The sequence below is a fragment of the Anabrus simplex genome, chromosome 1, assembly GCF_040414725.1.
Source record: "Anabrus simplex isolate iqAnaSimp1 chromosome 1, ASM4041472v1, whole genome shotgun sequence".
Classification (NCBI taxonomy): Eukaryota; Metazoa; Arthropoda; class Insecta; order Orthoptera; family Tettigoniidae; genus Anabrus; species Anabrus simplex.
In genome coordinates this window covers 263745828-263772294 of record NC_090265.1, presented here as the reverse complement: position 1 = coordinate 263772294, position 26467 = coordinate 263745828, and the positions used below count along the sequence as shown (strand labels likewise).

General features: G+C 37.8%; 1 protein-coding gene across 4 annotated transcripts in view; it reads right to left on the bottom strand.

The window, feature by feature from the left end:
• The window catches only part of LOC136864768 (nuclear receptor 2C2-associated protein), an 81285-nt gene that overhangs the window by 9208 nt on the left and 45610 nt on the right, over positions 1-26467 (bottom strand). For all 4 annotated transcript variants that reach the window (XM_067142159.2, XM_067142140.2, XM_067142149.2 and 1 more), the window contains exon 3: positions 18289-18379. In XM_067142159.2, coding sequence (XP_066998260.1) covers positions 18289-18379 — 91 coding nt within the window. The remainder of the gene's footprint in view (positions 1-18288; positions 18380-26467) is intronic.

Sequence of the window (26467 nt, the reverse complement as noted above, 5' to 3'; positions counted from 1 at the left end):
GCACCTCAACAGTCTGAACCACTCAGCCCGACTTGTGAAAACTAGATGAAGTCATATTTACCTTTATCATGTTTAACTTTTTCCCTCCACAAAGATATTTAATTACCTTTCATGGGCCCCGGAAGTGGGTAGGCCAGTTGTCCCAACCATAAATATATATATTTTTTGGGAATGATAGATTACAGCCCTATAGTACTATGATCTTTCTTTCTTTCTTTCCTTCTTTCTTTCTTTCTTAATCAGCTTATCCTTCAGGGTTGGTTTTCTCTCGGACTCAGCGAGGGATTTCACCTCTACCACTTCCAGGGCAGTGTCCTGGAACGTGAGACTTTGAGTATGGTGATGAAACTGGTGAGGAGGGCCATTACCTCTCCCAGGAGGCCTCACCTGTTATGCTCAACAGGGGCCTTTGGAGGATGGGAGGATCGGAAGGGATAGACAAGGAAGAGGGAAGGAAACGGCCGTGGCCTTAGGTGCCTGGAGGAGAAGTAGGAAAATACGAAAAACCACTTCGAGGATGGCTGAGGTGGGATTCGAAACCCTTCTACTCAGTTGACCTCCCGAGGCTGAGTAGACCCCGTTCCAGCCCTCGTACTATTTGTTTTCAACTTTCATGGCAGAGCCGGGAATCGAAACCGGGCCTCCGGGAGTGGCACACATTAACCACTACACCACAGAAGCGGACTAGTACTATAATGCTACCTATATGTTTATGTTAGTGCTGAAATCCGATTTCTTACTTTACTAATGCTGAAAGCCCGAAAATGTAATGTTATTCTTTAATAGGGGAATCAGTCTAGAAGGAAATGTTGAAAGTGATGTGATATCTATCCAGATTCGTTGTTATCCTTATACTATGGGTTACAGTACATTGCACGTATATAAAAGACGCCACTTACAAACTTGCTTTTTATCCGCGAATTTCTGCGGCCACAAAAGTCACTATTTTTCAAGAATGATGACATCTACACATGATAGATTGTCTGATTGTGCTGTTTTGAACCTTTCTTCTGTCATTTTGAAGTTATTCGCGATCATGAATAATAAACAATCGGCTTTTAGCAACGGCTGATGCACAACGGCTGGTAGAGCTCCATGCGGTCCTGGATCGTGACGTCACAGCGCGCCGCTTACGTCAGAGGCCGTTTCACTCACCTTGCGGAAAGGCACTATTAAATATTTTTTTAATGGTAGAAAACAAGGCAACATACCACAATGTAATACGTTTACATACTATTTCATTGGTGTACTTTTCAAAAAAAATATTTTTGAAAATGATGCATGTTCCCAATTGGTAGGTACCGAGCTCGATAGCTGCAGTCGCTTAACTGCAGCCAGTATCCAGTATTCGGGAGATAGTGGGTTTGAACCCCACTGTCGGCAGACCTGAAGATGGTTTTCCGTGGTTTCCCATCTTCACACCAGGCGAATGCTGGGGCTGTACCTTAATTAAGGCCACGGCCACTTCCTTCACAGTCCTAGCCTTTTCCTGTTCCATCGTCGTCATAAGACATGTCTGTGTCAGTGCGACATTAAGCCAATAGCAAAAAAACAAAAAAAAAAAAAAAAAAAAAAAACAAAAAAAAAAAAAAAGCAAAGCCCACTAGAGCTGTAGCACCATGGGGAGTGTCATTCTAATTTTTTTTTAATTTGCTTTACGTCGCACTGACACAGATAGATTTTATGGTGACAATGGGATAGGAAAGGCCTAGGAAGGGGAAGAAAATGGCCATGGCCATAATTAAGGTACAACCCCAGCATTTGCCTGGTGTGAAAATGGGAAACCATGGAAAACCATCTTCAGGGCTGCCGACAGTGGGGTTCGAACCACTATCTCCCGGATGCAAGTTCGCAGCTGCGCGCCCCTAACCGCACGGCCAACTCGCCCGGGCATTCTAATCAGATATGCATATATTTATGACCATCATTAATTATAAGAAATTGTTATTTTCGTAGCAAATGTGTCCTCATCCACTTCGATTATTACCTACATTGAAGCAGGAATCCAGAAAGGAGTGAGGCAAGGTTGCAGTTTGCCCCCCCCACCACCAGGCCCCGATTTCAAGTAGTTAGCGCCTTGAGCAAGCAATAATTAGCCGCCCCTCCCAGCTGGTTTTTCTGTTACACAAAAATAATAATTGTTTACAAATCAAAGATTCAAGTTTTCAATATGAGTTTTAAAACAGCACATTATGCAAATAAAGTTAATTCTCATAATTACATTTATCAAGCCAAATAAAGGTAACAGCCAAATATGAACCACGCTGTATTTATTTTTATTTTAAAAGGCGTTGGTTCAGTTTGATAGTTTGTGTGTATATAAATAATTTTAAAAATAAGACACATAGATCCTCCGTTGCTCAGGCGGCAGCGCGCCGGCCTCTCACCGCTGGGTTCCGTGGTTCAAATCCCAGTCCCTCTATGTGAGATTTGTGCTGGACAAATCGGAGGCGGGACAGGTTTTTCTCCGGGTACTTCGGTTTTCCCGTCATATTTCATTCCAGCAACACCCTCCAATATCATTTCATTTCATCCGTCATTCATTAATCGTTGCCCCATAGGAGAGCGACAGGCTTCGGCAGCCGGCACAATTCCTATCCTCTCTGCTAGATGGGGGCTTCATTCATTCCATCCCTGACCTGGTCGAATGACTGGAAATAGGCTGTGGATTTTCATAAATTATCATTAATTTATTGTAATTTATTTCCATCACATTTAAAAATACAAGTTCAACTTAATACTAATACAGGGCTGATAAGTCTAGGCCTTGTAAGTTTTCTTGTGTAAAGTTAAATGGGACCGATGACGAAGTCGAAGTTTTGGTAAAGTCATCTTGGCATTTCGATTCCGAGGTTGGAGTTGAACAAGTCAAAGTAAAGAACTTTCGCATTTTAGGTACTTTCTTAAGCAATTCCAAGTTAATCACTCTGCTTTCTAGCAGCTCGTTTTCTGTATTCAGCACCACTTAACTTGTTACTCATGGTTAAATACTGAAAAACATGTAAGAATTATACGAGATAATGAGTTGGCTAGGTGATGTTATCAGGTTGAAGGTGAGCGGATGTAAACAACAATACGCACACGAACCGTCATGAGCCAATGACAGACAGGGCAGTGGCTGCCTAGAACAACACGGTTGCCAAGCTACCAACTGCAGTTGCCTACCCAGGATCCGCACGAGTTAAATAATACCTTTCTTATTGTTTGCAGGAATTTAATTTCCTTCATACAATTGAATTTAAGGCGTAATTACTCAATACGCCGGCCGCCACCCCTCATAAACTGGTGCCCTGGGCAATTGCCCAGTCCGCCCAATTGTAAGTTGGGGCCTGCCCCCCGCCCCGCCCATTCCTTTTCAATTTTTATATGGAACAGGTAGTAAAGGAAATCAAAGAGGAATTTGGAAAGGGAATCACAATCCAAGGAGAGGAAATCAAAACCCTGAGATTTGCCGATGATATTTTATCTGAGACTGCAGAAGATCTGGAGAAATTGTTGAATCGTATGGATGGAGTCTTGGGTAAGGAGTACAAGATGAAAATAAATAAGTCCAAACAAAAGTAATGGAGTGCAGTCATACGAAGGCAGGTGATGCAGGTAATATGAGATTAGAAAATGAAGTCTTAAAGGAAGTAGATGAATACTGTTACTTAGGTAGTTAAATAACTAGCGATAGCAGAAGTAAGGAGGACATACAATGCACACTAGCACAAGCAAGGAAGGCCTATCTTAAGAAAAAAATTTGCTCACTTCGAACACTGATATAGGAATCAAAAAGATGATTTTGAAGACTTTCGTCTGGACAGTGGTATTGTATGTAAGTGAAACATGGACGATAACTAGCTCAGAAAGAAAGAGAATAGAAGCTTTTGAAGGTGAAGTGGATAGATCGAATCACGAATGAAGAAATACTGAATCGAATTGGTGATAAGAGATCGTTGTGGATAAATTTGACGAGAAGAAGAGATAGAATGGTAGAACACATCGTAAGACACCCAGGACTTGTTCAGATGGTTTTTGAGGGAAGTGTAGTGGGTAAGAACGGTAGGGGTAGACCAAGGTACGAATATGACAAGCAGATTAGAGCAGATGTAAGATGCAGCAGTTAGGAAGAAGTGAAAAGTTTAGCACAGGACAGGGTGGCATGGAGGGCTGCATCAAACCAGTCTATGGAGTAACGATTCAAACAACAACCACAACAACAACAACAAAGTTGAGTCCTCAGCCTGAAGGCTGCTTACATTCTCAACAGATCAGCCATCACTGAACTGCATACTAGGAGTGATGTGGTTTACGGTTGCTTTCCTCATTACATGTCATTCTACAAGCCCACTGAAATGCATAGACCAACTGAATTATAAACAACACTTTCACCCCATTCATCATAGGGACTGGCTGCAAAAGGAACAGTGTTACTAGTAATACCCATACTACACGTCAGTTCCATATCATCAAAAGTAAAGATTGAAACCGAGACAGAAAAAAAGCAACAAACTTTATCTCACCCATGCGAAGAGATATATTGCACTGTAAACACTATCCCACAGAAATCAAAATTGAGAGACACTTTGTCTATGATCATTAGGACTAGGATTTTTATGAAATTTAATCTTTTTTCTGGTAACAGAATCTAACATTTACATGTCTCGTATGAGTCATGACACATTGTGTATTTTAGACATTTGTTACGGCATTTTTTGTCACCTAACAGTCTGTTGGTTTGCATATGTTGGCCATTAAACAAATTTTCCTCTAGTTATCCATTTTCAGTTTATTTCCCCCAATGAAAACTTGTACCATAGAAGCTTTCTTCCAATCATGATGAATATACTTCTATGTATACACTCCCATCCATTGTATTAAACAGAGCAATCTCTCGGTTTAAGTATCTTTCCAGCCATAGTATTCAGTCCCTTCAACTTGTTATTCTGTAACTTTGCTTAATTATTTCAAAACTTTGTTGTTTTACGCGAGTGTTGATATTGCGATCATAACCAGCTTAATTATTTCCCCTCAAAGGATTGCAGAACTTGACAAATAAGTGGCTTTGTCAATGGTTTCTCACTAAGGCAGTCAGATTTCAAATCCCTGTCAAGGCATGTGGGATTTTTGAAATGAAAAGTCATGTTTCCATAGTTCAGATTCCACATAAAACTGGAGGCCCTGAGGCTATGATCATGATTTCGATAGTCAAGTAAAACTACGTGTTGGCTACATTCCTTTCCCTCAGAGGACTACACAGGAATCCCAATTTCATCAACCTTCCCACACATAAAGAGCCACTACAGCTGTCATGAATCACAAAGCCGACAATCAAGAGGCCTCATGTCCCCTTATAGACACAACTAAATCAACTCTCTCTCAATCCGTACCCCACACACAATCATAAAATCAATTTTACCACTAATCAACCTCTGCAAATCACACAAGGATCAATCTGAAAGCTCCATTGGTAGTGATGGGCAAATGATGCCTGTGTTTGAGCGGGATCAAGCCGATCCGATATGCGCCGAGATTCGAGCGTGTTCAAAGCAGTTTGAGCAGTTACCTGACCAAAGTCTGACTTAGGCTACAGTGCAAACGTGTAGATAAACAAACAGCATATGAAGTGAAGCACTGCTCACGCACGTGTGTGTATGACAATGATGAATGACGTAACGACGGTACATGCTGTCATATACTACTGCATTCAGTCATTGATGTATATCTTGTACGGAATAAAGGCCATACACAAAATTAGAAGTTAAAAGGGTTAGATTATGATAATACGCTATGAAAAGGACAAGGCATGTATATGTAACATACCTGCATATTAACGGAAGTATTTCCTCCCAAGGCAATACTTGTGTGTCTTGTAACAACTGTACTTTTGACGCAACATTATGAATCGTAATCTATAATCTTCATTTCCGTGTTGACGAATTACACAATTAGAAATAGGAAAGGATTTCCACTTATCAATACTTATTCATTGCACTTAATATGCTACAGGACTGGTTTTGACCCCTTACATAGGGTCATCTTCAGCTGAACCATACATTCACATCTATGTCATGAAGCTATGATTAAGATTACATTGTCTAGGGAATGCCATATGACAATAAACATTTGGTCACATCCAAATGGGGCATGTGATCTGGCGTGTATGTTACTATGTGCGACAATGCAATTGTATCAAGAAGTAAGTATAAATAACCACCTAATCGATACTTTATTAATGCCTCAGGCAAAATTGAATAAAATTAAAACTTACAGGACATGTTTCGACCACTTAGTGGTTCTCTTCAGCTGTATAAATAAAGAACTGAAAAGAAAAACATTGACAATAAGCACAAATAAAAGTTCTTTGGAGACTCCTTTGATAAAAATGGTGGTCGTCAGAATAGGTCATCTTGCCTTTCGTTCTTGTTTGGAAAAGATGTTTATTCTGCGCTGTCTAGAGGGTCTGTCTTTGAGCGCGACCTGGTGAAGTAACGATGTGATACAGTTTGACAGTTCATGGAAAGCTCTGGAGAGAAGGGAAGTAGAGTTTCATCGTCATCTAAAATAACATGTGAGGGAGGAGGGAGATTGGGCTGTGCTTCTGCGATGTCGTGTTTGATTATATCTCTTGTTCGTCTAGTCTGTTTCATGTCTACCCATTCTAAGTATTTGCTAATATTCTCATATAAGATGTTTTTATGCTCGTTGTTTTCGTTGAGATTCTCTTCACCGTTTTCCAATTTATCAAGAACAATGTGGATGTTTTCCAGGTTGTTCATAAGATTACCTTTATTAATCATACAGATAATTTGAAGGTCCTGTTTTATATTGGTGAATTTGTGGTTGGACTCTTTCATATGGGATCCCATGGCAGAGAATCTTTTGTATCTTTCAGCATTGACGTGTTCTTGATATCTAATTGAGAAGTTCCTTCCAGATTGTCCCACGTAAGTTTTTTTACATTGAGCACAAGTCAGCTTATAAATACCCGATTCCTGGAATTCGTCATCTTCAAGTTTATTAGCTTTATTATGACTAAAGAACCTATGTTTCGTGTTGTTGTTTGTAGAGAAGGCTACCTTGGTATTGTGTTTCTTGAATAAGTTGGTGATTTCGTAAATCTTCGGGTTATTAAAAGTTAATTTTACATATCCTTTTTCTTTTTCTGAATGCTGTTTAAGTTTAATTTGTTGTTGGTATTTGCATTTAGTGATGATTTTATTGATGAATTTCAAACTGAAACCATTATGTAGAGCCTGTTGACGAATGAAAGAAAGTTCCTTTTTTCTGTCTGTTTCTGTTAGCGGAATTTCAAAGGCTCTGTTGACGAAACTATAATAAGCTGATTTCTTTTGCGAGATGGGATGTAAAGAATCACTTGATTGTAGTCGGGGTAAAAGTGGGTTTCCTGTATATTTTAAATTGGAAATGGTTGTCTTTACGAATTGTTTGGATATCCAGAAAATTGAGTATGCCTTTCTCTTCTTCTTCAGCTGTAAATTTTATGTTTGGGTCTAAATTATTCAAAGTATTAAGGATACTGTGACTATCATTTATTTCCTTGTTAATTATGGCATAGGTATCATCAACATATCGAAGCCAGAGATCGAGTCCTTTAATGTGACCTACTATCTGAGTGTGTTCCAAAAAGTCGAGGTAAATGTTAGCTAAAATTCCAGAAGCCGACGCTCCCATTGGAAGTCCATCTTGCTGATATATTTTATTATTAAAAGAGAAGAAATTGTGGTTCAAAACGAATTCCAAGATAGTAATGAAGTTTTCTATTTCAGGTATACTGATACGTTTGTGAAATAATAAATTCGTCTTTATAATCTCAATGGTGTTCTTAATAGGAATGTTCGTGTACATGTCCTTGATGTCGAAGGAACTTGTTACATGAGATGAAGTTAACTTGAAATCTTTAATAGCAATGCAGAACTCTTTGGAGATTTTTTATCGAAGATTTGGTATAAAATACGTAGTTATGAGTTAAGAACCTATGAATAAATTGGGATATTTTGTATGTGGGGCTTCTCCGAAAATTAATTAGAGGTCTCATAGGTGCACCCTAAAAATTCAAAATAATTTGAAAGGGATACTGAAGCAAAGCTCCTTCCTTTTTAACGACCAAGATATTAAAAAACTCATTAATATGAATCCAGGACTTCCTAAAGCAAGAGCTATGCCTAAATTACATAAAAAGGATGCACTTTGAATAATTTAGACCCAAACATAAAATTTACAGCTGAAGAAGAAGAGAAAGGCATACTCAATTTTCTGGATATCCAAACAATTCGTAAAGACAACCATTTCCAATTTAAAATATACAGGAAACCCACTTTTACCCCGACTACAATCAAAAGTGATTCTTTACATCCCATCTCGCAAAAGAAATCAGCTTATTATAGTTTCGTCAACAGAGCCTTTGAAATTCCGCTAACAGAAACAGACAGAAAAAAGGAACTTTCTTTCATTCGTCAACAGGCTCTACATAATGGTTTCAGTTTGAAATTCATCAATAAAATCATCACTAAATGCAAATACCAACAACAAATTAAACTTAAACAGCATTCAGAAAAAGAAAAAGGATATGTAAAATTAACTTTTAATAACCCGAAGATTTACGAAATCACCAACTTATTCAAGAAACACAATACCAAGGTAGCCTTCTCTACAAACAACAACACGAAACATAGGTTCTTTAGTCATAATAAAGCTAATAAACTTAAAGATGACGAATTCCAGGAATCGGGTATTTATAAGCTGACTTGTGCTCAATGTAAAAAAACTTACGTGGGACAATCTGGAAGGAACTTCTCAATTAGATATCAAGAACACGTCAATGCTGAAAGATACAAAAGATTCTCTGCCATGGGATCCCATATGAAAGAGTCCAACCACAAATTCACCAATATAAAACAGGACCTTCAAATTATCTGTATGATTAATAAAGGTAATCTTATGAACAACCTGGAAAACATCCACATTGTTCTTGATAAATTGGAAAACGGTGAAGAGAATCTCAACGAAAACAACGAGCATAAAAACATCTTATATGAGAATATTAGCAAATACTTAGAATGGGTAGACATGAAACAGACTAGACGAACAAGAGATATAATCAAACACGACATCGCAGAAGCACAGCCCAATCTCCCTCCTCCCTCACATGTTATTTTAGATGACGATGAAACTCTACTTCCCTTCTCTCCAGAGCTTTCCATGAACTGTCAAACTGTATCACATCGTTACTTCACCAGGTCGCGCTCAAAGACAGACCCTCTAGACAGCGCAGAATAAACATCTTTTCCAAACAAGAACGAAAGGCAAGATGACCTATTCTGACGACCACCATTTTTATCAAAGGAGTCTCCAAAGAACTTTTATTTGTGCTTATTGTCAACGTTTTTCTTTTCAGTTCTTTATTTATAAGCTGAAGAGGACCACTAAGTGGTTGAAACATGTCCTGTAAGTTTTAATTTTATTCAATTTTGCCTGAGGCATTAATAAAGTATCGATTAGGTGGTTATTTATACTTACTTCTTGATTAAACATCGATACGGTCATGAAATGGACAACTTGTAATGCAATTGTATGTCTAAAATGATATATTTTAGGTCTTAAAATTGGTTTATAAAACAAGTCTCTACTTAAAACTAACTTATATGTATATAAGATGAATACAATATATATAGGAACACTTCATGCACATGAACGTTCGTGTCTTGCGTGTTGTTCAATTCATCGGTTGACTTCTGTGTTCAAGTCTTATTTACATAGTTGTACACTTGGTTGCTATTTCTGGAGTTGAAATGATATGATTTGCTTGTAAAATTGTCACGTTGTATGGATAAAAGATTTTATCTTCATGCATATACAAAGAATAAAACACTTTCCAATTTTAAAAAAGGTGCCAGACATTTGGATAGAATTAGGCTAAAATATGTTCAGCTCTGCTGTGTGTTGAATCTTGTTGCTACATGTTAAAATCGAATATGTTGTTCTGTGGCGTCCATAAAATTTGGGTAACATTGGGTTCAAAGTAGTGGCTCCTTTCCCATTTGTAGCTGTGCAGTGATATTATATTATCTGTGGAAGATAAGATTGAGCTATGAGTGATATTTTATGTTGGAGGAATGTCTAAAGGTTGTGTGTGCTAATTTGAATATGTACTTACTGTTACTGATGTGGCTGAGTTGTGTTTGATATGCGAGCTTGTTGTGTACTACTTCGTGTTCTTCTTGGGCTCATACTAGCTGCTGTGAGGGGAAGGGAAGGAGGAGTAGGGAGAGTTGCTGTTGGGGGGTGGGGGTGGAGCTAGGTGTGTTGTTTGATGTTTCTCTGTCGTGTGTCGTGTTCTGTTTATTGATTATCTTAAGGTAAGAGTTTTTTTAGGGCGGGGATAACTGCATTGAAGATAATGTTAGTTTTTTCTGCAATTTCATTTATGTTTTAATTTGGATTGGTATACTGATCTAGAGTGATGTAAAATTCTTCTGTTATATTGAGCAGGGGGCCTTTGGGGTTTATGTTCAGGATTTGCATGTCATTCTCGATGTTTGTGAAATTGTGTTTATAGTCTTCGACATGTTGGCCTATTGAGGAAAAATGATTGTGTTTTACTGCATTTATGTGTTCATTATATCGGGTTAGGAAGTTTCTACCGGTACGTCCGACATAGCTTGTCTCACAGTTATTGCATTTGATACGGTATACCCCTGAGTGGTTGTATTTGTTGTTGCTGTTGATTGTCCTGATGTGTATGATGTTGGTACTGTTGTGTGTAGTTTTAAATGCTATTCTTAAGTTATGTTTTTTTTAAACGTTAGTTATGGGGTATATGTGTACATAATTGAAGGTGAATAGTGCGTAATCTTTCTTGGATTTGTCTGCTTTTGTTAATTTGGTTTTGGGTTGGGATTTTATTTTGTGAATGATTTTGTTGACCATTTCTTTTTTGTATCCATTGTTTTTAGCTATGTCATGAATTAGTTGTAATTCTTTGTTTAAATCTTCTTTTGTTAATGGTATATTGAATGCTCTGTGTATCATGCTGTAGTAAGCTGCTCTTTCGTGTGTGTTGGGGTGGGCGTAATCTATTTTGATGGTATTTGAGGTATGCGTGGGTTTTCTGAATATTTTGTAAGAAAGGTGGTCTTCATGTCTGGTTATCGTTATGTCCAAGTAGTTCAGATTGCGATTGTTTTCAGTTTCCGTGGTAAATTTTATATGGGGTCTATTGTGTTGAGTTTCTCTAACATATCGGTTTTGTTTGTGGATCTATTGTCGATGATGACCAAAAAAAAATATTGTCTATTTTACTAATTGATGTGGGCTCTAAATGGTCTATGTAAATTTCGGCGAGTATACCAGAGGCGGGAGATCCCTTGTTGCTGATAAATAGTAACATGAAATTTAAAGTAGTTGTTACTAATGGCAAAATCAAGTAATTTAATGAACTCTTCTATTTCTAAAGTGCTTAGAGTGCTGTGACTTTTTAGATTGGATTCAATGATTTCTATTGTTCGTTTTGTGGGAATGTTGGGGTACATGTTTAGTATGTCAAACGATGCAAGAATGTGGTATTGTGCAATCTTTAATCCTTTTGTTCTATTACAAAAATCTATTGAATTCCGTACTGTTTTATTAGCTGAGAATACGTAGTACTTTTTGAGGAATCTTTGAATAAATTGCGAAAGTTTATAGGTTGGGCTTGCTCTGTAGTTAATAATAGGTCTCACTGGTATGTGTTCTTTATGTATTTTGGGATAAGCTTTAGCAGTTGGTATTTAAGGATTCATTACTATAAGTTTAGAGGATTCTACTTCAGTTAAAAGAAAGTGAATATTTTTTAATAAGGCTTTGAAGTTTCTTTGTATGTTTTTTCTTCCCCTCACAGCAGCTAGTATGAGCCCAAGAAGAACACGAAGTAGTACACAACAAGCTTGCATATCAAACACAACTCAGCCGCACCAGTAACAGTAAGTAGATATTCAAATTAGCACACACAACCCTTAGACGTTCCTCCAACATAAAATATCACTCATAGCTCAGTCTTATCTTCCACAGGTAATATAACATCAGTGCACAGCTACAAATAGGAAAGGAGCCACTACTTTGAACCCAATGTCACCCAAATTTTATGGACACCACAGGACAGCATATTTTGATTTTAAAACATAGCAACAAGATTCAACACACAGCAGAGCTGAACATATTTTAGCCTAATTCTATCCATACATCTAGCACCTTTTTTAAAATTGGAAAGTGTTTTATTCTTTGTATATGCATGAAGATAAAATCTTTTATCTATACAACGTGACAATTTTACAAGCAAATCATATCATTTCAACTCCAGGAATAGCAACCAAGTGCACAACTATGTAAATAAGACTTGAACACAGAAGTCAACCGATGAATTGAACAACATGCAAGACACGAACGTTCATGTGCATGAAGTGTTCCTATATATATTGTATTCATCTTATATACATATAAGTTAGTTTTAAGTAGAGACTTGTTTTATAAACTAATTTTAAGACCTAAAACATATAATTTTAGACATACAATGCACTGTCGCACATAGTGACATACACGCCAGATCACATGCCCCATTTGGATGTGACCAAATGCTTATTGTCATATGGCATTCCCTAGACAATGTAATCTTAATCATAGCTTCATGACATAGATGTGAATGTATGGTTCAGCTGAAGATGACCCTATGTAAGGGGTCGAAACCGGTCCTGTAGCATATTAAGTGCAATGAATAAGTATTGATAGGTGGAAATCCTTTCCTATTTCTAATTGTGCAACATTATGAATACGGTAATATTATTCTTACGTTATGCTTTGGGGGGGCTAAGACAGCTGTGTAGCGTGGCAGGCAGGGTGCTCCTTCTGTCCTCAATGTTGGGGGTTTGAATCCCCTCCTTGGTAAAGAATTACAATATTTGCTCATATAGAAGAACTTGAGTAATAAAGGATTAATATCTCATCAATCGTGTACACAAATAACATTGCTGCATAATAGTATTTGTATAGTTAACTACCTGATTGTGTGAAGTAAATCAAAAGTATCCCTTCTTTCAATAGGGATTTGAAGCTAGATCTTTACCAAATTTCAAGGTCAGTCGGTCTGGTAGTTTTCGAGCCTATCCAAAACAAACAGAACAGACACCATCTTATTTTTAGTAATAGTATAGATTGCCCGCATGAATTGATGACAAATGTGTCAACAAATTAAGACAAAATATCATCAATGTTTAGCCTTATAACCATTCAAATATGTAACTATTTCAACACTTGTAATGTTAAGATAATATAGTTTGTACCAGGCGAGTTGGCCGTGCGTGTAGAGGCGCGCGGCTGTGACCTTGCATCCAGGAGATAGTAGGTTCGAATCCCACTATCGGCAGCCCTGAAAATGGTTTTCCGTGGTTTCCCATTTTCACACCAGGCAAATGCTGGGGCTGTACCTTAATTAAGGCCACGGCCACTTCCTTCCAACTCCTAGGCCTTTCCTATCCCATCGTCGCCATAAGACCTATCTGTGTTGGTGCGACGTAAATCCCCTAGCAAAAAAAAAAATATATATATATAGTTTGTTTTCCTTTTTCTGTATGTATACGGTCTAAGCAACACATTTTAGTAGACAATTGGTTTATTCATAGGAGGCATTTGTAACGAATCATTGCACAAACACAAGTTCTGACTGTCTCCAAAATACAGATACGAGTCAAAGTTATGTTATGTACAAAAGACATGGAAGCAACAGTAAACAGAGGACAAATTGGTACTATCCAGCATAATACTCATTCACATCCTTCTCGAGGTCTCTGGGTGTTAGTAAGAGCAAGCCGCTAGGTTGCGGAGTGCACAAAAGCGCAAGCAAAGCTCGAATTTGTTAAAACTGTGACGTCATCTGTTCAAGCAGCTTGAATTGGGCTCAAGCACATCACTACCCATTGGTCTCCTCATCCCTAACCAGCTCTGCAAGTTCTACATGATTCTCAGGATCCACAAGAGAATCCAGTCAAGTCTCTTCATGGCACCCATTTCAATACTGATTTGCCACATCCACTTGTATAAGAACATTTTTGACACTAGTCATTTTTTGCCATCCTTCTGAATCCCTTCCCATAAGACCACCTCCAAGTCCCAATTGATGTCACTGACAGCACATTAACATACTGGGTACTTACATCTATTGAATCCTTTCTGAATACAAGACAATCCAACATCCTACCCGATGCGTCCTTCGACATCTACCTCACACAATATATCTTAATCTGTAACTTTTCAACTTCAAGAGGCAATTATAATTAAAATTATTTCAGGATGATACCCTCTTAAGCCTTGTGTAAAAACTCAAGAACTCAAAACTGAAACTCTTCAGCCATTAGTCGTGTGAAGGTTTGTTCATAATATATTTATCTTGTAGAACCCTGACCGAAACGTCCATAACTCCTTCCTGAAAACTCCTTTACTTATCGGATCTTTCCTAAGCCTTTCATTCTGCTCAGCACTGACCTCCTCTACCACCACCACCTCTGTGCAGCCAAGGCTATCTCCACTATTACAGTTTCCACCCATACCCATACCAGAGCTAATTATTGCTAACATTCAGCCTTGCTAGGTAAGTTAAACAGATTTGGTCAACCCCTAGCCTATGGCTCCTCCTCTGAAAAACACACTTCCACGTGCAGAAGACCCTCACCACTACAGGTTACCCCACCTAATAGGCTGACCATAAGATTGCTTGGGCTATTAATAATTCTCGGCCCCAAGCTCCCCATGCAGCCAAACTCAGTACCCATCATAACTACATATTCACCCAGTCTCCACAAAATCAATCAAGTCTGAAACAAACATTTAATCTAATCTTGTCCTTACACTACTCCCACAATCTCCTGAAAAGCCTGACAGTCACATTCAATTGCCCACCAAACCTCAAAAAGCCGGGCTGAGTGGCTCAGACGGTTAAGGCGCTGGCCTTCTAACCCCAACTTGGCAGGTTCGATCCTGGCTCAGTCCGGTGGTATTTGAAGGTGCTCAAATACGACAGCCCCGTGTCGGTAGATTTACTGGCACGTAAAAGAACTCCTGCGGGACTAAATTCCGGCACCTCAGCGTCTCCGAAGACCTTAAAAAGTAGTTAGTGGGACGTAAAACAAATAACATTATTTTATTAAACCTCAAAAACATTTGCAGCAAGATATTAACATTGTTGTCTCACCAATAACTGGGTCTGTAGAGCTTCCTCTCTCAATCTGCATTGAAACTGGAAACTTTTCTTTCTTCAGTTGATTGATCAAATCGAAAATTTTTTATGTAAATCTATATATATAAAGAAACATGTCCTGACTGACTGACTGACTGACTGACTGACAGACTCATCATCGCCGAGCCAAAACTATTAGACACAAAGAAATTAGATTTTGAGGATACATTTATATTACAACGTAGGTGCTCGCTAAGGGAGGATTTTTAGATATTCCGTCGCTAAGGGGGTGAAAAGGGGGGTGAATTAAAAAAAAAACTTTTTAGAATCTCCTTTAAAAATAAAGAAACACGTATTTTTTTGTTTTCAGAAAATCCCAATAGAGGGGTGAGAAACAGTGGAAAAGGGGTTGAATGCCTTTAATGAGGATGCTTAAATCTCAGAAACTGAAGATATTACACACCTGAAAATTGGTATTTGGGATCTTCTTTAAAAATAAAGAAACATATTTTTGTTTTTGGAAAATCCAAAAACAGGAGTGACAAATTGGGGTGAATTTTTAGAAAGACTATATCTACAGTATATCTCAGACACATAAAATGTTACAGATTTAAAAATTGGTATTTGGAATCTCCTGTAAAAGTAAAGAAAGGTGATTTGTTTTTGGAAACTCCACATAAGAGGAACTAAAAAGGGGGTTAAATTTTAAAATGATCATTTCTAAAGTATATTTCAAAAACTTGACATGTTACAGAAGTGAAAATGGTATTTTTGTCTCTATTAAAAATAAACAAACATGTATTTTTTATTTTCAGAATAACCAATTGGGTGGGCGGTAAAAGTGACTGAAAATGGGGTTGAATTATTTTAATTAGGATACTGATATCTCAAAAACTGAAGATGTTACAGACATGAAATTTGGTATTTGAAATCTCCTTTAAAAATAAAGAAATGCGTATTTTTTGTTTTCGGAAATCCACTTAAAAGGGGAGAGGGGGAGGGGAATTAAAATTAGTTGAATTATTTGTATACTATCTCAAAAATGAAAGATTCTGCAGACGTGAAAATTGGTATTTGGAATTTGCTTTAAAAGTAAAGAAACACGTATTCACGGAAAATCCAATGAGGGGGGCGGGGGGAAGGTGAAGGAACTGATAAATAAATTTAATTAATTAATGAGGATACTTACATCTAATGAAAACTAAAGTTGTTACAGACGTGAAAATTGGTATTTGGATCTCCTTTAAAAACAAAGAAAAACATGTTTTGGGGGAGAAATCATCTTGGGGGCGGGGGTGAAAAGGAGTTGAATTCCTTTTATGAGGACACATATCTCAAAAACTGAAGACGTTCGAGTCGTGATAATTGGTATTTAGAAGATCCTTTACTATAAAAGAAACAAGTATTTTTTTCTGGAAAATTCACTTGGGGGGGGAGTGTGAAAAGAAGTGAAAAAAATAGTGAATTCTTTTTATGGGGATACTTATGTCTCAAAACTGAAGGTAACAGACGTAAACATTGGTATTTGGAATCTTCTTTAAACATAAAGAAACAACACGCCTTCTTTTTATGGGGGGGGGGGGGGGGATAAATCAAATTAACGGCAGTGGGGTGAAAAAGGAGTTGAGACCAATTGATTCTACTGTTCATAATGTACTTATTCTAATCATAAACCGATCATTTTTAATCTTTCCTGGGTTTGTTTTCAAGAGCCATCTTTTCCTTTGGAGTACTTAAAGTTAGATTAAAGTAGATTCTCCTGGCATATAAATACAAAGTTAAACACATTTGAAATAAACGATAGGAATGATATTCACCATGCAATTGTTCACCTCTATAATAAGGTCAATAATGCACGGAAGTATATCATTTGAATCGCCAGAAATCCCGCGCACTTGCCAGCGCGCAACAATGGTGCTGGTCACATTGTCAGCAATGACAATGGCAGTAGATGTAATTTACCACCAAGTAGTGGTCTTGCATCTTGCTGCGGGGTCCAGGACATCAATAATAATAATATTGTTCTGGACCGTCGTCAAAATATGCGGACCGTGCTGGAAACGGGTCCTGGCCGGGTAATGACTACGAATGCAGTCCGGCCGCGGGTTCAGTACCGCCAAGGCACCGAGGACAACACGTCAGATCTCCTCAAGGATTTGATCTATATTAAAAATGCTTATAGGAAAAGATGGCAAAGATTTAGAGACCCAACGGACCGGGCATACCTATACCTGGAGCTAGTCCGGAAAGTACTAAATCGATTGCTGGAAAGAAAGATTGAAACATGGGAGGAACTTTGCCATCAGATCACGAATTTTGGCGGATTATATATAAAATGTTAAGCATTCAATTATAAATTTCAGTATAATACCGTAGCGAAGCACGGGTATCTTGCTAGTATTGTATATATTTTGTGAATCATCTTGATAAACTACAGTATATTACAAAAGAAATTTATCAAAGAAGTACACTCACTTGTGGAACTTTCCTTTCAATTACACAAAATGTACAAGTGCAGTAAAACCCAATCCAAAGGTGCTACAGCTCTGATGGACACTTGCCTGCAGATTATGAGGCAACACATGGTCAGCGTAACAAATTCTCTTAGTTGAAATTTATCAAAGAAGTACACTCACTTGTGGAACTTTCCTTTCAATTACACAAAATGTACAAGTGCAGCAAAACCCAATCCAAAGGTGCTACAGCTCTGATGGGCACTTGCCTGCAGATTATGAGGCAACACATGGTCAGCGTAACAAATTCTCTTAGTTGGTTTTCCTGGCTTTCTAGAACAAAACTGCTATCTCATTGTCAGATAGCCCCTCAATTGTTCTCACACAGGCTGAGTGGACCTAGAACCAGGCCTCAGATCCAGGTAAAAATCCCTGACTTGGCCAGAAATACAACCCAGAGCCTCTGGGTAAGAGGCAGGTTTGCTAGATCTTGATCATGGGGCCAGCACAAATGCAGCAAACTAGTGGAACATCTCAGGAGTGAAATTATAGCTGTACACTGAAGTAAAATTTATAGAATTCAATTTAACCAAACACAATTTTCAAACAGAACTTAAAATAGGACATCACCTGATCTGAATTCCAGCACGTTTCTTCACATTCATCAAACAAATATTTTTTTCCATATTGTTTGACATCTCTATTCAGCACTGAACTCACCCTAGAAAGAAATACACAATATGACAGAAATAAATATCTAAGCACTAAATAAATGAGAGAGAACTGCTGTATTTATAAGGTCAACCATTTCAATGATAGGTTCCTCGAAACATATTTTTAAAATTTTCTTTCATAAAAGCTGTACAAATTTATTCATGGTAACAACCCATACAAAATAAAACATATCTTGCAAAACCTTATCTAATACACTAAGGCAATGAAACAAGATATTGCTAACAGAGGGGTAAGAGCAAAAAGAACATCATTACATACTGTGATATATTTTTTCAAAGATATTGCTTAATTTTACAAATATTTCTCAGAAATTTATCCAATTACATGTGATAAAATTCATTTCTGGGTCCGTATTGAAAATATTTGTATTAAACACTTGTATGTTTTATTATTCATCCACCTATTCAATACAATACAATTTTAAAAATTAGGACATTGTCCTTATCAAAATTGTTAACATGAAATTAACATATTAGATAGTACATGTTTCGCCTATCAATAGTAGGCATCATCAGCCATATTTTTCACGTTAGGATAGATCAGGTACATGATTGGAAATTATTTATGAGTGCTGTTAAAAACTATGTTGTTTAAAATGTATTGGAGATTGTTAAACAACTATTACAATATAAAATGTAGTATGCTGTTACTGGACAATGTTTGTGATAATATTGGAGTCTAAAACATGATAATTATTTGAGGATTATGACATATTAAAAGATATTACAATAAAGATAAAAATCAGAAAACACATTCCATTTAGTTGTCAGATGGCGTATTATTAAAAACTTGTGGAAAGTTGAACAATGGTAATGGTCGTTGGTTCTTGAAGTAAATAAATATTTTCATTTATTTGCTTATAAATTTTGAAGAATTTTCATATGGCCTGGTTCCTTTTGAGATAATAGTAGTTGGAAATGTTGGTGCCGTAGGCTATATTGAAGTCTTTGTAGATGTCATTAGACCATCTTCTTTGATGTGGTAAGAGTTTGTAATGGGTATGGCTCTTAGCTGTTGGGCGTATCGAGGCGAGCGTATTAGTTGGAAGGGAACGTTGTTGTAATTCGGTGATTAGCCAAAGATATGATGAGTTCCCTTCGACCGCTGAGATGTTAGCTTACGTTGAGAGTTTTAGAGTAACTGGCAGTCGCTGAGCTCTTCAAGAGCCGGGGCCTCTGGGTAAGAGGCAGGCATGCTACCCCTACACGGCGGGGCCGGCTGAAGAAGAAATAAACCCCAATATAAATTACTGTACAAGCACATAGTACATTATATTTAAAAAAGGGACTAATTATATATGAAAAAAGGTGACAGATCACAAAAGCGCACAATATTCATGGTTAATAATGGTTTTTGGTGTGGCATTCCTCAAAATATTGTGCTTGTCAAAGCGTATTATTACAGTCTTCACACTGGTAAAAGGCCCTCCTAGTTCTCTTTTTGAGCTGATTTGTCTCTTGAGGTTGGGAACTGTTATAATTGAAATGAGAGAAGTTTAGAATTGCTTATTAGCAATTACAGAGCATGAACTGAGAAAGCATAGGAGTGTTGATGTATGGATCAGTAGACTGGTATTGTTATTCTTCTATGGTATGTTTCTTAACATGGTCCATTGGAATAATAATTCCTACAAATAAATGCATTCCTTTTACATTTACATCAGTCCATTTTTAAGCTCAGACTGAGAGAGGAATTCCTGGATAATTACTTTCCACAAACTGTGCATGATACAAGTTTTTCGCCTGTATGCAGATGCGGGTTGTAATTATTCTCTGCCACCACTTATTCCTTCGCACTCAATATGTTAAGGAAGGCAATCTTCATTAACATCCCTATGGACAATATCAGAACCCTCACTTTCATAATTCATCAAAATTACAAACACTTTCTCACTATCTAGTACTACTTCAGCATGACTGTAGCGGCCACATTCATCAGCTAACAGTTGATTCCTGAAAACGGTAGACATCAACATACAAAACCTAAGTGGGTGGTGATTTTTGTTTTAAGAGGAAGTACAACTAGGTAACCATACTCCCTGAACAAATTAAGTAGAAAAGAAATTTAAAATAAAACAAAAATTATTGTATTGAGCTGAAAAGTTCACAAACACATTAAAAGGGAACGAAATTTCCCTGAGTAACAGAACGCTTGAAATTTACATACCCTTGATTAATCCACTCTCAAAGAAGGCCTCCTCCTGAAACTCAGCAGAGCAATACCATGTCTCAAGATCTTCACACTAATAAAAAATATGCTGGGAAATAGATTTTTCCAGTTTCATACAGAACATGTCTGCAGTTGTTTCCACAAACTCAACAATGGTTTGCCACAGGGTTCAGTGCTGTCTCCAGTTCTCTTCAATTTATACATACACGACTTTCCAGAAACCACATCTCGCAAGTTCATCTATGCAGATGACATCAACCTCACCATACAAAGAGCAGACTTCAGTGAAGCTGAAGAAATCCTATCCCAGGACCTTGAGAAGATGGACGGTTATTACACAAAATGGAGATTGACACCTAGCCCTCTAAAGACAGAAGTAGCTACGTTTCACCTAACAGGAATGCAAACTACCAACCGACAATCAGGTTCAGAAATCACACACTGCGGTGTAATGCTACCCCCAAAAGCCTCAGTGTAACTTTAGATAGATCCCTAACCTACTGCCATCACCTTCAGAAACTAGCAGCTAAACTGAAAAGTCGTAACAACCTTCTGGGTAGACTAGCTGGAACATCAAGGGGTGCAGATGCGAATTCAATGCGAACAACTGCTTTAGCACTAGTACATTCTTCAGCTGAATACTGTTCTGCTGTATGGCTGAATAGTTCCCATACTCGCCTGGTCGACGTTCAGCTGCGCCATACAATGAGAATCATATCTGGCACCCTGCACTCCACTCCTGTACAGTGGCTACCCGTACTGAGCCACATTCAACCTCCTCACATCAGACGACAAAATGCCCTTGTCAGATTATGGACTAAGGTGATGATGAACAGCTCACTTCCCATCCACCAGGATACAGAAGAAAAGGCCGTTGCGAGTGAAACCAGCCTGGAAGACAGCCAGGGAACTAAGTGACATACCTTTTAGACGTGACGAAGCATGGAAGCAAGAATGGGCCAGATTACACCCACATGGTCTAATCAACATTGATGACCCAACAGCAAAACCTCCTGGGTTCAACCTCCCACGCACCATCTGGACTAATTTAAACAGGATACGCTGCAGCGCTGGAAGAATTGCTTCTGCACTACACCAATGGGAGTGGTTGGAGTCTCCTTCCTGCAACTGCGGTGCTGAGTGCAAACCATCAGCCACATCGTGAAAGAATGTCCTCTACGAGCATTCACTGGGCCTTTGGAGGAGCTACATCCAGTAACCCCTACGGCACTCACTTGGCTGGACGGATGGACGGTTATTGCACATTAGCTTGTGTTGAAATCTCAGAACCTGCAGTTGTGTATGTGTGTGTGTCTCCTAGTTAGTCTGTAAATACTCCATATCCATGTATATATATATGTTTATATTTTTCTAATAACACTTATATGCGAAACACATTTCAAATGATTGTCAAATGAAGCATAATACGCTAAATAAATAAATAAATAAATAAATAAATAAATAAATAAATAAATAAATAAATAAATAAATAAATAAATAAATAAATAAATAAATAAATAAATCCACTCTCACACATAAAGTGAGATCAGTAATTCATAAGATATAAGGATGGGATGTTACCACCTAATCAATACATTGCAAGTTATGAATCTCATTCCGTATTGACGGTTATCACTTTACAAAAGAAAATATTTATAAAATCCTCCTATCAATACAAGTCAAGTCATCTGTTAGATGAAGCAAAGTCTATACATGTTTCAGCCTAATCTCAAGGCCATCTTCAGTAGTAAAACAATGATTACATAATATACAAACAAATTAAAAATCGTAATGATGCGAAGTGACAGTGAACATGATTAGTGAGTTAAAAACACATTGAGGTACAAAGTCCTCTCGTCTAATAGATCTTGCCGACCACAGTCTCACTACACTCCTCAGCATAGTGTTTTTATTTAACAGTCGGCAAGATCTATTAGACGAGAGGACTTTGTACCTCAATGTGTTTTTAACTCACTAATCATGATCACTGTCACTTCACATCATTACGATTTTTAATTTGTTTGTATATTATGTAATCATTGTTTTACTACCAAAGATGGTCTTGAGATTAGGCTGAAACATGTATAGACTTTGCTTCATCTAACAGATGACTTGACTTGTATTGATAGGAGGATTTTATAAATATTTTCTTCTGTAAAGTAATCAATACATTGTACGGGGTGGTCAGAAACAATTTGAACCAGTTATGCAAGCGTTAGAGTGTTATATCATAACCTATGATATGAAAGTTAGTGTTGGTACTGCTAATAAATAATTTGAATGAAATAATTCCATTCCTCGTGCCGTGGTCATTTTATCAGCTGCTGAAGGTAGCCAATTAAATCGTTTTACCGGCGAATTCAAATGGGCTTTGCAAGGCAGTGTTGGTAAACCTGCACGTGGCTTAAGACTGGCTTGAGAACACCAATCGAAGAAAAAATTTGCCAGGCATGGGATTTGAACACGGACCTTGAAGTTGACAGGATCACGCTGTAGCAAGTATGCTACAGTGACACCAACTGCACACTACACTGTATTTCTGTTTGATGCTGATTTCATGGCATCAGTAGCTGTTATGCGATCAGTCATTTACGAAAATCTGGCATGCATACAGTGGAGTTGGATCACATTGCGATGGTTCTCTTATGCAGAGTTTGCCGATATGCATTTAGCTTATGGTGCTGCTCAGCAAAACGGAGCAGAGGCATGGAGGATTTACAGATTTCATCACCATGTCATTACGTGCAGCAAAACATTTTAATCCATTGCATGGCGATGTCGACATTGACAAAGCTTGCGTTGCAATGCGAGTCCCAATCCACTTCTCGGAGACCCTGTAGAACACAGTGGGCATGGGGTCCTTCTCTCTTTGGGAGCTAAGAGTGCGTAGATCTTCCACGACCTACACCTGGACCTAAGTTCTCTCTCCATGAAGGCTAGAAAGAGGACCAGCACAAGATAGTTGTCTTCTTACTTGCTCCCAGTTTATTGGGAGTTCAAATAAATAGCCACTCTGATTCTCAAAATGCTAAAATGGTTCAACATAGCTGAGAACAAATATCCCTAGATGGTACATTCACAGGTGTAGGAGTTTTGCTGCTTCATCCGCAAGTTTATTTCCTGCAATTCCAACGTGACTTGGGAGCCATGCAAAAGTGATTCTGGTGCCAGCATCACACAACCTAGCTAGAATGTCATGAATTTGCTGTACCAGTGGGTGTTGCGAGAAACAGGTGTCAACAGACTGCAGAGAACTTGTTATATCCCATTAACAATTAATAACCATTGCCCCACATTGGGCGCCATTTGTATTAACCCATTAACCATTACTAACCATTGCCCCACTGCTGGAAGCCAATTGTAATATTGAATAAATATAAATGAAGAAAATACTAACTCTTGAAATGCAAAAATGAGATATTATCAAAATGTAATTAGACCTGAAGCATTATATGCAGCAGAATGTTTACACTTCGAACGCATAGCCTGCTTGAAAACTGGCAATTAAGGAAAAGAGGATTATCTGAGAAATTCTTGGTCCCAACCTCAAAGATGGTGTTTACAGGCTTCGGAGTAACTTAGAAATATACACCCACACCGAAAAGATATCAAGCGTAATCCGGAAAAGAAGGATAACTTTTTAAGCTCACCTCTTTTGACTGTCAGCTGAAAGAATCTGTAAACATTTGTTATCCTATTTCAGAAGTCTCAAAATGATTCCTCCTTGGTGGGTGGAAATCGATAAGAATCTTTTAAAGTATGGAATCACAGAAACAAACATTCATCTCCGAACACCACTCAAACACAAAATTAGACAAGTTTATCAAGAAGTAGTCCCAACTCGACTGCAGTATGTCCATTCTGATGCATGGAAGTAAGCATACTCTGAAAGGATGAAAACCTGGTGGGGCCCGCAAGAAGATAAACTATTGAGACCTTGCGGTCTTTAGTGGCCCTAACGATGAAGAAGAAGAAAAGCATAAATTAAATAATTAATTGAAATGTCTGGAATTTGGGCACCAGAGTTCACCAAAATGGATCCCTCAAATTTTGATAGAAAATGATAATTCTCTATCCCAGGGTGTGTACATAAAGCTGCATATTAATACATCTCCTTCAGGCTTTACCTAACCCTTTGAAAACTATTAAACAGGTAGGAACTGCACCTAGGCTCTCCAGTAACTTCACATTAATTTAAAATAAACTATATTCTGACCTAACCATAATCTGTGCATTAGCACTTCATCAACACACAATAAATAGAAAATAACAACGCACACAATAAATATTTGCAATTGCTGGAAGACTCCCTATGTACATTCAATAATCCTAGGGTGAGAACTGCACTACCATTTGTAGTGAGCCCAATGACCAATAGTTACAATGCATATATGTAGATGGATTGCCCTTCACTGTTTTTGTGTATCAACATAAATTGCCAGCTCTTACCACCAACACATGGTAGACCACTTTGATACTGACACTAACACCTGCTTTTAGAGACACTTTTGCTTGCACAAACACACACTGTTGGTATATGCCTTGAAACCAGGCCACAGATTACCGAAAGTTGCTGTGAAATATAGAAGACCAGGTACCGGTACTAGATCAGTGCACTAGCACAAGAGTCATATCAGTATTGGCAAGTAAACTACAACACTGCTCCGTCCATCAATAAACAATCATACACTCGTTAATAACGTAAAACAAAAGCTAAAGTTTTCCACCCATTCAATGCTATTTATTAAAAAGTTGCTAGAGACCATCATCAGTCAAAAATCAATAAAAGTTAAAGCAAGACATGAATTACAGATAAAATTTATGAAGCAAGCATGTCTTGTTGAAATTCAGTATGCTAGTATTTTAAGTGTTTCACCTGGTCTTCTGTGAATTGCATTCTTCAAATTGGAAGAAAAGTGAGAACTTACACGAGATATGTGATTGTGATGAGTGTTTAACATCCAAATCTTTACTTGTCTTGCAGTGAATTTCAACAACACATGCTTGCTTCGTAAATTTTATCTATAATTCATATCTTGCCTTAACTTTTATTGATTTTGACCAATGATGGCCTCTAGCAAGACTGAAACTAGTTTCATCACTTATATGTAACATTTTTAAGGTTACAATAAATATATTGAATAGGTGGAAACCTTTAGCTTTTGTTTTACATTATATTGCTCTTCAATACGGAATAATATGAAATTTATCACCTATGACACTCATTAATGTTCCAAATAATAGTCATAGTAGAATAGTCATAATAGAAAGTGCAAGGTAGCTAAGGAAGAATGGCTGAAGGAGCAGTGCAAGGATGTCGAAGGCTGGGAAACGTAGATGCTGCATACAGGAAAATCAAGGAAACCTTTGGAGAAAGGAAATCTAGGTGTATGAATATTAGGAGCTCAGATGGAAAGCCACTTCTAGCGAAAGAAAACAAAGCAGAAAGATGGCAGGAGCATATCCAACAGTTGTATCAAGGTAAAGATGTAGATAATTTGGTTCTGGAACATGAAGAGGCTGTTGATGCTGATGAAATGGGAGACCCAATTTTGAGGTCAGAGTTTGACAGAGCTATGAAATGGGAGACCCAATTTTGAGGTCAGAGTTTGACAGAGCTGTGAGTGACCTAAATAGGAACAAGGCACCTGGAATTGATGACATTCCCTCTGAATTACTGACTGCCTTAGGAGAAACCAGCATGGCAAGGTTATTTCATTTAATGTGCAAGATGTGAGACAAGAGAAGTCCCATCCAATTTTCGGCAGAATGTTGTTATACCTATTTCCAAGAAAGCCGGTGCTGACAGGTGTGAAAACTACCGCACCATTAGTTTAGTATCTCATGCCTGCAAAATTTTAACACGTATTATTTACAGAAGAATGGAAAAACAAGTTGAAGCTGA